At 35.8% G+C, this 15,165-nt stretch overlaps 1 protein-coding gene and 1 pseudogene across 4 annotated transcripts in view; one reads left to right on the top strand and one right to left on the bottom strand.

Annotated features, from left to right (window-relative positions):
- Positions 1-2,042, top strand: part of LOC306858670 (small ribosomal subunit protein uS7m-like) — a 22,548-nt pseudogene extending 20,506 nt beyond the window's left edge. Inside the window, exons 2-4 of the transcript in view lie at positions 479-542; positions 1,233-1,395; positions 1,894-2,042. The product of the transcript in view is annotated as a small ribosomal subunit protein uS7m-like (transcript). The remainder of the gene's footprint in view (positions 1-478; positions 543-1,232; positions 1,396-1,893) is intronic.
- On the bottom strand, positions 1,393-11,969 carry LOC306860047 (MIF4G domain-containing protein B-like). 3 transcript variants are annotated; one of them, XM_079401580.1, is made up of 7 exons: positions 11,637-11,969; positions 10,552-10,635; positions 6,516-6,676; positions 6,306-6,415; positions 6,007-6,162; positions 3,724-3,816; positions 2,200-3,557 (listed from the first exon to the last, which is right to left on the bottom strand). In XM_079401580.1, exons 3-7 carry the CDS (start codon positions 6,595-6,597, stop codon positions 3,330-3,332), a joined length of 669 nt encoding a protein of 222 aa, XP_079257706.1. In that variant the 5' UTR covers positions 6,598-6,676; positions 10,552-10,635; positions 11,637-11,969; the 3' UTR covers positions 2,200-3,329. The 3 variants fall into 3 exon arrangements, with proteins under 3 accessions (XP_079257705.1, XP_079257706.1, XP_079257707.1); XM_079401579.1 differs by lacking the exons at positions 10,552-10,635; positions 11,637-11,969 and adding an exon at positions 7,910-8,239 and having other exon boundaries at positions 1,393-3,557; XM_079401581.1 differs by lacking the exons at positions 10,552-10,635; positions 11,637-11,969 and adding an exon at positions 7,910-8,256 and having other exon boundaries at positions 6,516-6,598.
- Positions 11,970-15,165: the final 3,196 nt, after the last annotated feature.

Raw genomic sequence — 15,165 nt, forward strand, 5'->3', positions numbered from 1 at the left:
GGACCTGACTTACATTTCACTGCTGGTTATACTCTGTATAATTGTGTATGTAACAAATAAAAAATCTTGAATCTTGGTCCACCGTTTTATTTTAGTGAAAAAAGGATTAGTCTTAGCATTAAATACAAACGCCTCTTCCCAGAGTCCCAAAAAAAGATTGGCATAATTTGGTGCAAAACATGCTCCCAGCAGTGCTTTTAACCTATTGGAAGAAGTTGTCTTCAAACACAAACGCATTATGTTTCAAAATCCATTCTGGTAAACTTGTTTTATGAAACCCCCCAGCTCTTCTTTCAATGACCCTCTGATAAGGTAAAAACAAAATGAGCTCAGCCAACTGCAGCAAGTGTTATTATAGCTCTATGACCTGAATAGAAACACAGTGGGGTCCAAAAGCTACATTGAAAATCTAGAATTCAAAATAATTTAAAATAATATGGATCTTTCAGAGCAGTGATTGTCTATTTTACTCCAACAGCAAATTCATCAACATGATGATGCAAGATGGCCACAAAATCCTTGCTAGAGGAATCATGACACAGGTTTTTATAATTTTGAAGTCTTTGCCATTCATAAAGTCTTTTCTGCTCATCAAGGTTGTATTTATTTGACCAAAAATGCAGTAACGGTCATATAGTGAAATATTATGACCATTTAAGATAACTTTTGTTTAAATACATTTTAAAATACTAATTTATTTCTTATGACAGTAAAACTGAATTTTCAGCACCATTACTCCAGTCATCAATGTCACACGAAAACAGTTGTACGGCTTCATATTTTTGTGGAAACTGTGATACATTACTATTCAAAAGTAAAAAGGGTAAGTCAGACTTTTTAAAAACAAAAATAACAAAAACAAAATTTTGTATAATTTTATAATAAATCTGTACATTTTCTATTCATCAAAAAAAAACTGAAAATATGCACGATTCATTTTAAGCCAGCAAAACATCAATATTAATATGAACCATTAGTGATTGAGCACAATAATAATAATTACTTGAGCAAATCGGTAATTAGAATGATTTCTGAAGGATCATGTGACACGAGTAATAATTCTGAAAATTTCAGTTTTGCAACACAGGAATAAATGACATTTTACAATAAAAAAGTTATAATAATTAAAAAATGCAGCCTTGTGAGCATAAGAGCCATCTTTCAAAAATATTACGAAATTGTTCATATGAGTCTCGACATAATTTCTGCTTGGATGTTTTGTGTCTGTTTAGACGCTGGGACCATAAAGAGAAAACAGGTGGAGAAATACCACAAATCTCAGCTAAGAGAGAAGAGATCGAGTGCAATTCATGCACCAACCTCCATCAAGCCCTAGAGAACTGCAAACCCATCATCGGCCTGGCCAGTGTTCAGAAAAGAGGGAAATCATATCAGGTCAGTGAACAATCTTTAATAATTATTTCACAACTTTGAGATGATCTAGTCAGATGTTTGTAGAAATGAAATTCAGAATCAGTTTTCAATTACTGGGTTTGCAAATGGCCAACACTGAGAAATATCTCAAGAGAAATTACAAAGTCAATATGACAGTAGTTATTTAAGAAAATGCAATTTAATGATGTCAACTAAGAGGTTCTGAGGAATTAAATGTCCACATATTTTGGACAATAATTATGTTTAACATTTTATAAAATGGTATCCTTTTACCCAGAGTGATGTTTATAGGGATAATTCATTCAAAAAGTAAAAATCATCACCATTTATTCACCTTGACTTATTCACATATGACATTCTTCCGTAAAACACAAAATTATTTTTCAAAATCAGATCGTTCCCATACAACGAACAGTATGGTCAAGCAAGAGGAATTACATCAAAGCTCTATAAAGTAGATTTCATGTTTAGGCTTACTCTGAATTATTAGTCTTGCAGGTGCCTGTTCCTCTCACAGATAATCGTTGCACACACATGTACGAGAAACTCTCGCAGGAGCTGCTGGCTGCCTTCGCTAATGAGGGAAATGTAGTAAAACGATGATGGCTGAAGCCAATAGGGCATATGCACACTACCATTGGTGGTAGAGAGAGGACGTTTGGACTCCCTAGTTCACCCAGAGACGTGATTTGTTTTGGACTGACAGCATCAGGAGTTTGGGATGGACAGGAATCACAAAAAAGGACATGAGAAAGACAACTATACTGTCACAGTCTAATCTGCAAGAGCCTGAGGAATCAGTGAGACCAAAAAACTGCTGCACAGGAGCTTTATTTTATATTTTTATATACAAAATTTTGGAATATCAGCTAACATCATGTTAGCATTTCAGTCCACAGGACCTTCTTGAAATTGAAATGATTCAATATATATATATATATATATATATATATATATATATATATATATATATGCAAACTTGTGACACTTTGTAGTCAACACAACAAATTGTTAGTAAACTTAATAAAAACCTGAGAACTAAAATTAATTAAATATATTGATATTAAAATCATCTAGTAACCTCTAGTGTTATGATTACAGCCCTTTGTGTTAAACTTTGACAAATATAAAAACTAAATCAAATGAATCATGAATCTAATGCTGCTACTGTTGAACTACATTCAATTTTAAACTCAGTAACTAAAATGTCTAAAGATCTGTAACCAATGATAACTAAAGATAACATGATTATAGCTAAATAAATAACCTTAAAAAGCCCTTCAGACATAACTTATGGATTTGTAGTAGGAGTGTTGCTTAACTGCGCTATCGCACATTAATAGTTTGTCTTAGGTAATGCTGGGACATTAACATATTTTTTTGTAACTTTACAACATGGACTACTCTTTGCGGATTTGTTGGTGTTTTCTAAATCATGACATAAGAGTCAATATGAAACAAAATTCACAACCTATCTTCGGTAATTTGGCATTAAAAAACAGGATGTTGAACAAGAAAAAACATCCATTGGAAACTAATTGGAATGTAAAAAATTTTTTTGCAACTTTGCCATTGGGGAAACACTACCAGCAGCCATTGGTTAAACCCCAAGCGGCCTTGGTGACTGCCATTCCAGAGTTTGATACAGTTACTTTGATCTAAAAAATTGTTTTTTGTTTTTGTTTTGTTTTTAAATAATGTGAATGGATAAAGCTATAAAACTAGGAATGTGTATAAAGAAAGCAAAATCACCAACTTACAAAGTCAATTCCAGTCGACTTCAAAAAGTCAAAACCCAAACCCAGTTCTTCATCTAAATTTGACCAGTCTTCTACTTAATGTCAAACCTATAAAAATAAAACCTCCACACTTGGTTCCTAGGGATTGCAATTTCATTGCGCCTTCTTGTTTCCCTCTTATGATTGGTGGAGGCCTCAGTCTGCCACTTCACTGTAGTAGTAGTTCTGAGCAGTTTCACTGAGAGTCCAGCCTCCTGCACGAAACTCAAGGATCTCAAGCAGGAGCAGGCGGCCCATGGAGCTCAGTTCCTCCTGCAGGAGAAATCCATCCCTCAGGAGATTGAACAGCTCATCCATGAGCTGCAGGTTCATCTTCTCCAGCTGATCTCCAATACGATGCAACTGTAACACCAGACAGTCCACCTGAGACAGCGAGAGACGGAAAATGTCAAAAAGTTGTGGTTAAAGATTTTGACCCTCCAAACCATTTTCTGATGAAACCGAAAATTAACTTTTGCCATTTTTTGATGCATTACTAATCAGTTAGTCTATCCATTTCAGTCAAACAATAATAATATTCAGGATTCACCTCCTCCTCGTTCTTCAGGGCATCTGATTGGGCCAGTCTGAACAAACAGTCATAGACGGGGTGCACCAGGGCCATCATAGGCATGTTGTTCACCTGCAGCCAACAGAATAAAGTTAAAACAGAGTGAGCACTTTTTTTTTTAATTATAGTTAGCATGAGTACCTTCCCAGTTGTGATTCTAAAATGAATAGTTAAAATTCACTCACCCTCAGGCCATCCGAGATGTAGATGAGACTGTTTCTTCATCAGAACAATTTTGAAGAAATTTACCTCACTTGCTCAGCAACGGATCCTCTGCAGTGAATGGGTGCCATCAGAATGAGAGACCAAACAGCTGATAAATGCAACAATAATCCACAAGTAATCCACACCTCTTCAGTCCATCAATTAACACTTGTGAAAAGTTGCGTGTTTGTAAGAAAAAGGCAAAAAAAAAAAAAAAAAAAGCATCATAAGGGCATTTTAACTTTACATCATCTCTTCTGGACAAAATAGGAGTTCATAATCCATTATAACGCTTTAAAAAGTCCATCTCCTGTTGTCCTCTCACATCAAAATTCACTATCAAATTTGTTTAGAGACATTTTGGACTGCTTTTGCTTGTAAACTTGATATGTGCCTATTTCTCTCCTGATTCAGACCAGACCACTTTATCTCTGGAGAAAGGAATATTAGGGTGCTTGTTCGTCTACGTCTATGTGTCAGGTCGGGCCTTAGACTCCACCTCACTCATCATCTCAGTCGACCCCCACCCCACCACCATGCCCTGCCGGTGGAGGATGCCGCCGGTGCGTTGGTGGTTTCTCGCGCCGGGGCAGGATGCTCGGGTGAGCGCTGGCCCACTCTCGGCGGTCGCTTGGCGGGGCCTGGCCCTACTGGCCTTGCTGGGCCCCGGTTGGGGGGCCCTTGGATCTCCGGGCCCAGGGCTCGGTCTGCCCTGGTGTGGTCGGCTGCCGGCGGAGCCTGCGGGCTTGCCGCCACGGCACCCTGGGGTGTCTATACTGTGGCTGTCGGATGTCCCACCTTCGGGCTCTCCTCTGCCCTTTTCTGGGTGGGGGCCGCAGTTGTCCCTGCGGTGGTTCCCCTGGGGGTCCCGTGCCCTGGGGGGCCTCCGGATGTTTGGGGCCTGGGTCTCTTCCATGCCTGCTTCATGCCTTGCGGGATGGGGCTGTTGTTCCCCACACACACACTATTAAACATTTACATGGAGGAACCTTATGAACACAAGCGCGCTCACACACACAGGTGTACACTCAAGCATTCACATTGGTGTAAAAACGGGTGCTCACAGACACACATTGTTCTGATCTGCTGTTGCTTCAAAACTTATTTTGTAATATTAGTTATGCGTGTTGCTCAATAACATTTAACATTTAGAATTTATTGTGATTCATACAGATGTTGGTTGTTGCTGCAGTTTCTCTGATGTTGTGTCTTCTGTTGTGTCTTCTGTTGTTTTCTCTTTTTGTCAGCAGGTATCGAAGCAAATTGTCTCTCTCTATCCCCCATTCTCTTTTTTTTTTTTCTCTCTCTCCCCCTTCTCTGTTGACTTTATCCACAATTTTTTTTTTTGTTTGTTTTGTTTTCTAATTCCTTTTTTTTTTTTTATTATTATTATTATTTTTATTATTATTATTTTTATTTTTATTATTATCATTATAATTATTATTATTATTATAATTTTTTTTTTTTTCTCTTTCTCTCTCTTGTTTTCTCTGTCCCCTGGTCTTGTCGGTCATAGTATGGTTAAATAAAAGGGTATATAAAATTTAATTAATTAATTAATTAAAAAAAATATATATATATATAAATATATAAAAAAAAAAAAAAAAAAAAAAAAGGCTGTGAATGATGATAGCATAGCTACACATACGTACTGTCATGTGTTATCTGTGTTACTGACAGGCCGAAAAAAAAAAAAAGGAATATTAGGGATTATGGACAGAAACAGCGGTTTGAAATGAAAAGCGTCTTAATGATGGATTTGATTCTTACACACACGCACCGTTTCATTTCACAACACATTAACTGATGGACTGGAGTGGTTTGGATTACTTGTGGATGTTTTTATCAGCTGTTTGGATTCATTGCACTGTAGATTGATTCACTGCAGAGGATCCATTGGTGAGCAAGAGAAGTAATGCTAAATTGCTCCAAATCTGTTCTCATACAGAAACAAACTCTTCTACATCTTGGACAGCCTAAGGGTGAGTAAATTTTCAGAAAATTTTCATTTTTGGGTGATCTACACTTTAAACATTAAAACAGAAGGCAACTATTCACCTTGAGGTAGTCAAAGATGTTGCAGATGAAGGACACAAGGCAAACCCAGTCCTGAGTGGATCTCTGACGCGTCTCTTCTCTGGCTTTGAATTCCTGCTGCAGTCGGTTCAAAAGGTTACGCCGAAACACGTTCCCGTTGGTCTGTTTGGCCTCGGCCTGAATCAAGCGAGTCAATTGATTATAGCTCAGTCCTAATAAACTACAAGACAAATGTGAGCATTTTCATACATTGAAGAGAATGCAACATGCAAACTTTTAAGTGTTCTATATAAAAACTTGCATGTGGCACATTTGTTTACCTGGACAATTGTGTAACAGATGCGTCCAGCCTCCCTACTGAAGATCTGGTCCTTCAAAGATTGGTCCACTATTACATTGGACACTTTCTCCAGGTCAACTGAGCCTGGGTCTGATGAGGAAAAAATAGATAAATATATAAATAAAAACACATTTGTGAGGCTAATTGTAAAATGTGTCATGAAAAATTGCTGCAGCTTAAAGATAATGACCTTTCAAGGCAGTTTTGAGGAGTTTCTGTGTCTCTAAATCAAACGACTGGATCTTGTATTCTTCTTTAGATGAGGTCTCCATTCTGTTTAGGATGGCAAGACAGGGAATCAATCAATCAATTAATCAATAACCAACCTTCAGGCACATGAGATCAGTTTTTCTGTGAAAACAATTGCAAATATATTGTACAATGTACATTGTCTGGATCAGCAATAAGGACGGACAAATTGCAAAAAAATAAAAGAAACTGAGCTAAAATGAACAATCCTGTTACAGACAAACACTGGCAATAGTCAGATCTCGTCTGCAAAATTTCAGAACGTTGACCGTAATATTATGATCTTAGTGTAATAATAACACTCAAAATTTAATATGAAAAAACCCAAGATCACATTTTAAAGCCAGTGAACAACATACTCTTTAAAGAAAGATTTTTATGCGTAATTTATTACAAAATGTAGGATCTGGGCAAAATGTGACAGACTATGAAAGAAATGTCTAAAATGTGATGGGCTACAAAGTAAATTCCTCATTTTATCTATTATTTAACATTTGATCATGTGAATATGTAATTCTAGTTATGGGTTTAAAGTAACATGTAGTTGCCAGATACACATATGCTGTCACAGGGTATTGCTGAATAACTCATATGTAGTAACGTTATTTCTCTAAAAAAAAAGTGAACCAAAACAAATTCACAATCGGAAAAGTAAAAATATCCCAGAAAAACAATTCCAGAGCCTTAATATTGACTCTGTGTATAATATTTGTCTAATTTGCTTTAAATACTAGAACGTCAATGGCAATGCAACCAATAACACACTATTAGCATATTGTCAATGTGCCCTAGTGAAACAGATGAGGCGTGAATTATGTGTGTCATCAGTCTGACTTTCAAAGGGAATCAGAGCAGAGCCTGTGTTAAACGGGATAAACGGATTACACCAACCAGCCAAACAACTTCATGATAAACCACTCAAAACTACTGATTATTACGGACCAGAAACACCGTTTTCTAAAAGCGATGGCAGCTGTAACTTTACAGTCGACTGTATGCCCACTTTCCCACGTGCCGTCCAAGCCAACAGTGAAAATACAGTTAGCGAAGAAATAATCTATTATTTTGGTTCAAAGCTTATAAAACCGCTCAATAAGACAAATAAAACTTAATTCAAAGACAACGGCAAACTCACAAATTCACACTTTCACACACAATTTATGACAACTATGATTGAAACTCTTTAAAATACAGGTAAACAACAATACAGAAGCACACCTAACTTATCCCAGTCCCAGCAAGCGGATTTCAGAGTCAACAACACTTGTATGAAACACATATAATATGTTTTTATACTACTAGAAAAGCGAAAGATGTATTGCATGTTCAACTTACTTTAAAACCGTAGAAGTAAATGTTTATCACATATCTAATCTTCGCTCTTTTTTCGGCTGTCTCCCGTAAGCGAATCTGCCACAGGGTTGCCAGGTTTACACAACAAAACCCGCCCGAATGCATAACATAAAAACATAAACGCGTTTCGAGGGGGTCCCACCGGTAAAAATCGCGTTCCGGGTGGTAAAAATCACGCTTTTTGGTGAGACTCCCCTGGTAAAATTAGCATTACAAGGTTAAATATTACGTTATTGGTCGCTCAACCCGCGGCAACAGTGTTAAAAGTAGCCCAATTCCGCGGGAAAACCGTGAACTTGGCAACACTGATCTGCCAACACAGCCGTCTTGCCTTATGAATATGAATTACGTAATGTGACGCTATCTCGGTTGAAGTAACTAATTGGCTGAAGGCGGCTGGCTCTAGTTTAAATATTCATTCCGTTTCCTGGACGACTTTGTGTAAAAGCGTGTTTCTCCCAAGAAAAATGTTCAAAACAGTCAGGCCTGCCACTTGGGGGCGCGCAGCAATAACCAGCTCATAAGAAGAACACATATGCATACAAATTACATTTAATAAAACAATATATTTGAAACCTGATCTCGATTTAGCTGTTTAGAGTAGCACGTTATTATAGACCACCATGTTGGCATAAGTGCATAAACGTCAAAACACACTTTATAATGTCATTAAATTAAAAAACTGCAACTCAAGACAATCAATCAATAAATAAAAGCATACAGAGTCGGGTCCCATTCTTGAGGCAGATTGCAATTTCTTACAACATATTTATTGTAATTTACAGATCATAATTGAATACCACATGAGATGTGCTTGAACTTGGTACAAAAACATTAAAAATAAATTCAAAAATATTATAAGAAATATACATTTAAAAATACTCCTGAATAATAAAATAAACCTATATAATATCCTGTATAACAAAGGTCTTCTTACAATTAAGATGATATCTTACACAAATGTATCAGAAGAATAAGGCAGAATATCATTAATCTTGTCAGAAGTGAATGTGCATAAACAAACATCTCACAGAGAATGAATGTTTTACAGAAAATGTCGGTGGAAACAGCAACAGAAGAGCAATATTCAACTATGGATCCAATTTGCAGCTCAATCTAGCCAGAAACATACACCTAACCCTTGAAATAGAATGGGCACAATGCAGTTAAGGTGAAACTCAACATTCCTCACCCGTTTTGGTAACTACAGCAAAATAGATCATTTTAATTTAATAAATATTGTTGATAGTGCTTCAAGCACTTTTAAAGTAAATCAGCAACAACATAAGAACAAAGCAGAGAAACCCAAGTATATAAAATTACATAAATAATAAATTAAATTTAAAAAAATGTAAAAAGTGATAAGTTGACTTATCCTATTAACCTATTAAAAAATAGGAAACCCATTGCCTTAAAATTATTAAGTAAAAAAAAAAAAAAAAACAAGTTGTGTGAATTGTTAAATCAACACCACAAACAACATACACAATATCAATGGCACAACATTGCAGATATAAAAAATAATCCAGCCCAAACCATGATGATGTGCACCATCTCTGCTGTTAATAGTTATGCAGACTAAAAAATGGCATGTTCGATAGTCTTACCCTCAGAAATGTTTCATACCATTAAAAAAAGTTCAGTCAAATCTTTTAGAAAGTGCAGTTCAGTTTACTGTTAGTTGATCTCCTCTTCTTGATGCTCCTCACTCGGATATATTCATAACATGTAAAACATGCTCCATATATATAAAGTATACTTTATTAGTTTCCATTTCAACAGATTCTCCAGTCATCTGGTTCATTTCTATACTGGTATGCTTTGTACCTATCTATCGACATCTGCAATTAGAAGAAAAATGTATTTTAAATGTGACATTTTTCTATTGTTGTCCAATTTAAATGTCAGTGTATTTAAAATGATTGTATTAATTAACCAAATTCATAATCATAATAACACCTGAGAAGTCTCCTGAGACTGTGTTGACAGGTTTCCCTGAGATTTGAGAGAGGAAAAGATTTGAAGATTACAGTCGATCAGCCTCAGTTAATGCACAGATGAAAAAATAAAAGACAGCATGATGGATGATTCCCATATAGTGATAGAATCCATTTCAGGTCATACTTACAGGATGCAAACATGGATAAAATCAGTAGTGCAACAGTGAAGAGCCTTTCAGACGGAAAGACATCGACTCTAAAGTCTCCCACCAGAGTTTATACCACAAACGCTGGAAGAAGATTCATTGTAAACAAACAGTACGTTTATACATGACCTTAGGAATCTCATTAAAATGTTGTGTTCACTCACCTGCTTTCATAATCAGTTCTATCATCAGTGCAACCGAGTTTACCAAAACAAGACCAACTGATCCACAGGAACACAATTTTCCTAACAACAACTGGCCCTACAGAGCTCAGAGTTAAACATTTTTGTTAGTTCATTAAGGAATTGTGAATGAGTGAACGAGTTAATGATTTTAGACACAGTGATAGTTTTCTGATTGGCTGCAGTATCTCCGGCAGAATCACAACACTTCCAGACATTAAGCTTTGTGGATGAGAATGAAATAGGAGGATTGAAAAACAACACATGGACAAGAAAGAAGCTGATCTGTACTTTACTCTGATAATAGACTGGGACTTCAGAAAATGCAAGCACCCACAAGGCTTGGACAAATCCTGCTACACAGACCAGTTCTGCATCATCTGTAAATAAAAAAGTCTTTATTAAAAAGCAGCAAAGTCTTATTTATTGTATAATTATTAAATAATTATATAATTGTTGCCTCTCTCGTTTTATCTTATATAAATATATATATATATATATATATATATATATACATACTGTATATATATACTGTATATATGCAATTAAGTTGCAATTAATCACAAGTTAAATATATGTACATATGCATACAGCTGAAGTCAAAAGTTTACATACACCTTGCAGAATCTGCAAAATGTTGATTATTTTACCAAGTAAGAGGGATCATACAAAATGCATGTTGTTTATTTAGTACTGCCCTGAATAAGATATTTCACATAAAAGATGTTTACTTGGAGCCCACAAGAGAAAATAATAGTTGAATTTATAAAAAATGACCCCGTTCAAAAGTTTACATAATGCTTAATTCTTAATACTGTGTTGTTTCCTGAATGATCCACAGCTGTTTTTTTGTTTGTTTGTTTGTTTAGTGATAGTTGTTCATGAGTCCCTTGTTTGTCCTGAACAGTTAAACTGCCTGCTATTCTTTGCTTGGTTTTCCAGCAATTTTTGGTTTTGTGTATTTGAATCCTTTCCAACAATGACTGTATAATTTTGAGATCCATCTTTCCACACTGAGGACGACTGAGGGACTCATATGCAACTATTGCAGAAGGTTCAAATGCTCACTGATGCTCCAGAAGGAAAAGGCATGCATTAAGAGCCGGGGTGTGAAAAATTTTGAACAGAATGAAGAATGCCGAAATATCACATTTTTTTATTTAGTACTGCCCTTTAGAAGCTACAGAAGATACTTACATGTTTTCCAGAAGACAAATTAAGTTAAATTTACCTTGATCTTCAAATTCAAAAAGTTTTCACGCCCCGGGTCTTATGCATCTTAATCTGCACAAAAATTCTGATTTATAATCGAGCCGTCGTCTGATGAAGTGAAATACACATAAGATAAAGACATTAGTGCTGTGATTTCGGCTATACTTACATGTAAAATTAGAGAAGCAGCAACATAATATCCGTTTTAACTGAAAGCGCCGCTCGCTGAACAGAGCAGTCGCAGAAAGAGGCGCGTGCGCAGCTGGAGAGAGAGATACCTCGCACTCATGCGGCAGTACCAGTGAGTCTCAGAAACTATAAGGTTCGGGCAAACCCTAAAGATTTGTCGCTAGTCGCTTTTTGAAAAACAACACAAAGAGTCGCTAAGTTTGCAACACCGTGCATCTCCATTTCTCTAACTAAGTTACTAGGCCACAGAAAATGCGCACTGTGTTTATCGCAATAGGGTCTGGCTGCAGACTTGCACTTGCACGCTCAGACTTGCACTCTCAGACACTTGCACTTCCGCGGGTGACGTCACTTGAAGTCTTTTTTATTTTTTTATTTTGTTCTATTTATTGATATTTTTTGTTTGAATCTCTCAACATTTTACAACAGTAGCCAGGTGGTGAAGACAAGAAAAAAGAAACTAAATTGCAATGTCACTTGCAATCGCCGCTATCTGCGATGTCACTTGCGTTGCCAATGGAGACGAGACGCTGTGGTGCTTAAACGGTTCAAACTAATTCAGTACAATAACGAACAGGGTCCTGCAAGTCATCTGTAGGAGAAAAAGAAAAGACCCGCAAATCCGTGGCTACAGAACAGCAGAATGGGAACGCAATGCGCAAAGTTTCTTCATTAAGCGTTTTCCTCCCATAGAAAACCATAAACACTTAATATGGCTTAATATATACCACAGCGTCTCGTCTCCATTGGCGACGCAAGTGACGTCGCAGATAGCGGCGATTGCAAGTGACATTGCAATTTAGTTTCTTTTTTCTTGTCTTCACCACCTGGCTACTGTTGTAAAATGTTGAGAGATTCAAACAAAAAATGATCAATAAATAGAAAAAAATAAAAAAATAAAAAAGACTGCAAGTGACGTCACCCGCGGACGTGCAAGTGTCTGAGCGTGCAAGTGCAAGTCTGCAGCCAGACCCTTCTCGTTTATCGTGCAGAGACTGTGAGTGTAAACAATGAGTGTTGCGTGATCGCGAGGAAGTTGGAGAAAATATTTGTGCAACTTGCAAGATGTAATTTTTAAGATTTTAGCAAGATTAAAATCTCCTTAAAACTGTGTTCATTTATAAATTACTTTACAGTTAGGTAGACCAGTCATTCTTGAGAAGTAGGACATAAAGGGTGCAAAATTGAAAAAATAAAACCTTGTACTCAGACAAATTACACTACATTTATGTATCGTATATGTAGGCTACTGAGCTATGCTTTGATACAACCTCCCAACCTCTATTTTTTTAACAAAATGTGGTTTTTACCTTGGACTGTGTAATATAATTTCAACTTTATCTCATTCAAGATGACTTTAACAGCATTCAAGATAACATTTCAAAACACGTTCTCATGTTAGCAGACAGATTTCACATGTGACCAACAATTCCTCAACAAATATAAAATATCATAATGAAATATTATCAAAATATTCCTCTGACAGAGTTGACACATCTGACGGTGGTGACGAAAACTTGAATTTGGAGTCTTTTTAACTATCAAATACATTGAATCAATCAATTACTGTATTAAAACAAATACAACAAATGTTATTGTGTATAAATATTTTATTCAAGAGTCACATTTAAGTATTTTGATATATTATTGGAACACAAAATCTGACATTTGACGGTGTTGACAAATTTGGCATTTTTTTCACCAAAGAAATGGAGTTCATGTAGTAGCCATTTTTTTTCTGTTGATGCTATGCTAATGAAAATTTCAGATGGTACTTAGAGGCTTTTGCATCTGAACTCTTCATATCATGGTTGTGACCTGGATATATTAACATTAGGATTTTTAAAAAAAATATTTTTGTCCATGTTATGACATATGAGTGATTGAACCCTTCTCTGTGGACACACTGTTTTAGACGTAGTGAGAAGACAATAAGTGTCATAGATTTCACATAATAATGATACAATTCAATTGAAGGGGATAATTGTGTTAAATACATTCTATTATTAATCCCCATAACATTTACAATTGAAAATATTTTTATTTTTTAAACCTATAGCACTTACAATTGCTGGACATGTTTTGGCCCATGTCTTAAGAATGACTGAGCCTGCTATAAATTACTTTTAAGTTATTAGCACAAAGGAAATATGTTATAATTATTGATATTGTGTGTAGCCCTATATCTGTGATGTTATTATACTGATAAAGTCATTACAAACATTAACTCATAGATTAACTTGATTTATTTTTGTCAGCTGTCAAAAGTGGTCTTATAGAGTCATCTAGTGGTGAGCAGAAGAGTTGACAGTGGAACTCAAAGTTTTTTTCTTCTTTTTAAGGAAAGAAGCCCAGAGGGAGTACTGGAAATACCTTGTCCTCAAGAAAATCAGACCGATAGAGACCTCACCTGCATCTTTATTATAGAAAGTCTATTGTGTGTTGTAAGCCACAATAAATGGCCGATAGTGATATAGTACGCAAAAAATAAATACATTTCCCTTTGAATTTCACATATTTATTAAATAAGTGAAATTCAGTATGTAACTGAGAATAACTATTTTATTAGAGGTAAACAAAGAGCTCTCTCATATGGTTTCTTTATAAAAGTTTGATGATTTTGTGTTTTTGTTTTGTAGGGCTTATTTTAAGGTGTTGTGCTTAGTTACAGTACTGAGCATCATACTCTTATCAGCAGAAGTAAAATAATAGACAAGGTGTGAGCTTTACTGTCATAATAATGTCACTTAAAAATAAAATGTCACTTTTCTGAGGTGGGATTGATTTCAACCAACATTAGCAGCAGTTTGGAATGGTGTCATGACAAAAGCAGTGCAGTCTCCAATGGGAACATGATATAATGCCATAAAACACCTGATAAGCTCAAAATGGATCTAATGAGGTTTTTATGCTTGTGTAAACATGGCCAAAAACTTGCTTGTTGTCACAATGGAGTAGCATTGATAGTCTACAGAGAAGAATTGTGTGTGTGTGTGTGTGTGTGTGTGTGTGTGTGTGTGTGTGTGTGTGTGTGTGACCTTGTTATTATATCCTGCTGGCGACTGAATACACACCAACTCATGGGGACTCCTGTCACATTTTTTTTTTTTTTGTTGAGAATGTAAAAATGCAGGAAGTTTTCTGTGAGGGGTAGGGCAATAGACTATATGTTTTTTTACAGTATAAAAGCCATTTCACCTATGGAGAATCCCTACAAGGATAGCAAACCGCAGACAGTTCCATGAATGATGCAGAAATAAGGTTTTTGTGCTAATATTTTGAGAACATTATTAAAGACCAGAGAACAATGAACAAGCATTCTAGTAATGTTACTAGAAGAATAGCATACTGGAGGTTTATTAATACTAGAAGATATTAATAAACATTAACATCTTGATGTAACATTTATCATTGATATTTTCTGTAAAGCTGCTTTGAAACAGTGTGTATTGTGACAAGTACAATACAAATAAACTTGACTGAGAGGCTGCGTTAGTGATCATACATTC

Source organism: Barbus barbus (assembly GCF_936440315.1).
Source record: "Barbus barbus genome assembly, chromosome: 3".
NCBI lineage: Eukaryota > Metazoa > Chordata > Actinopteri > Cypriniformes > Cyprinidae > Barbus > Barbus barbus.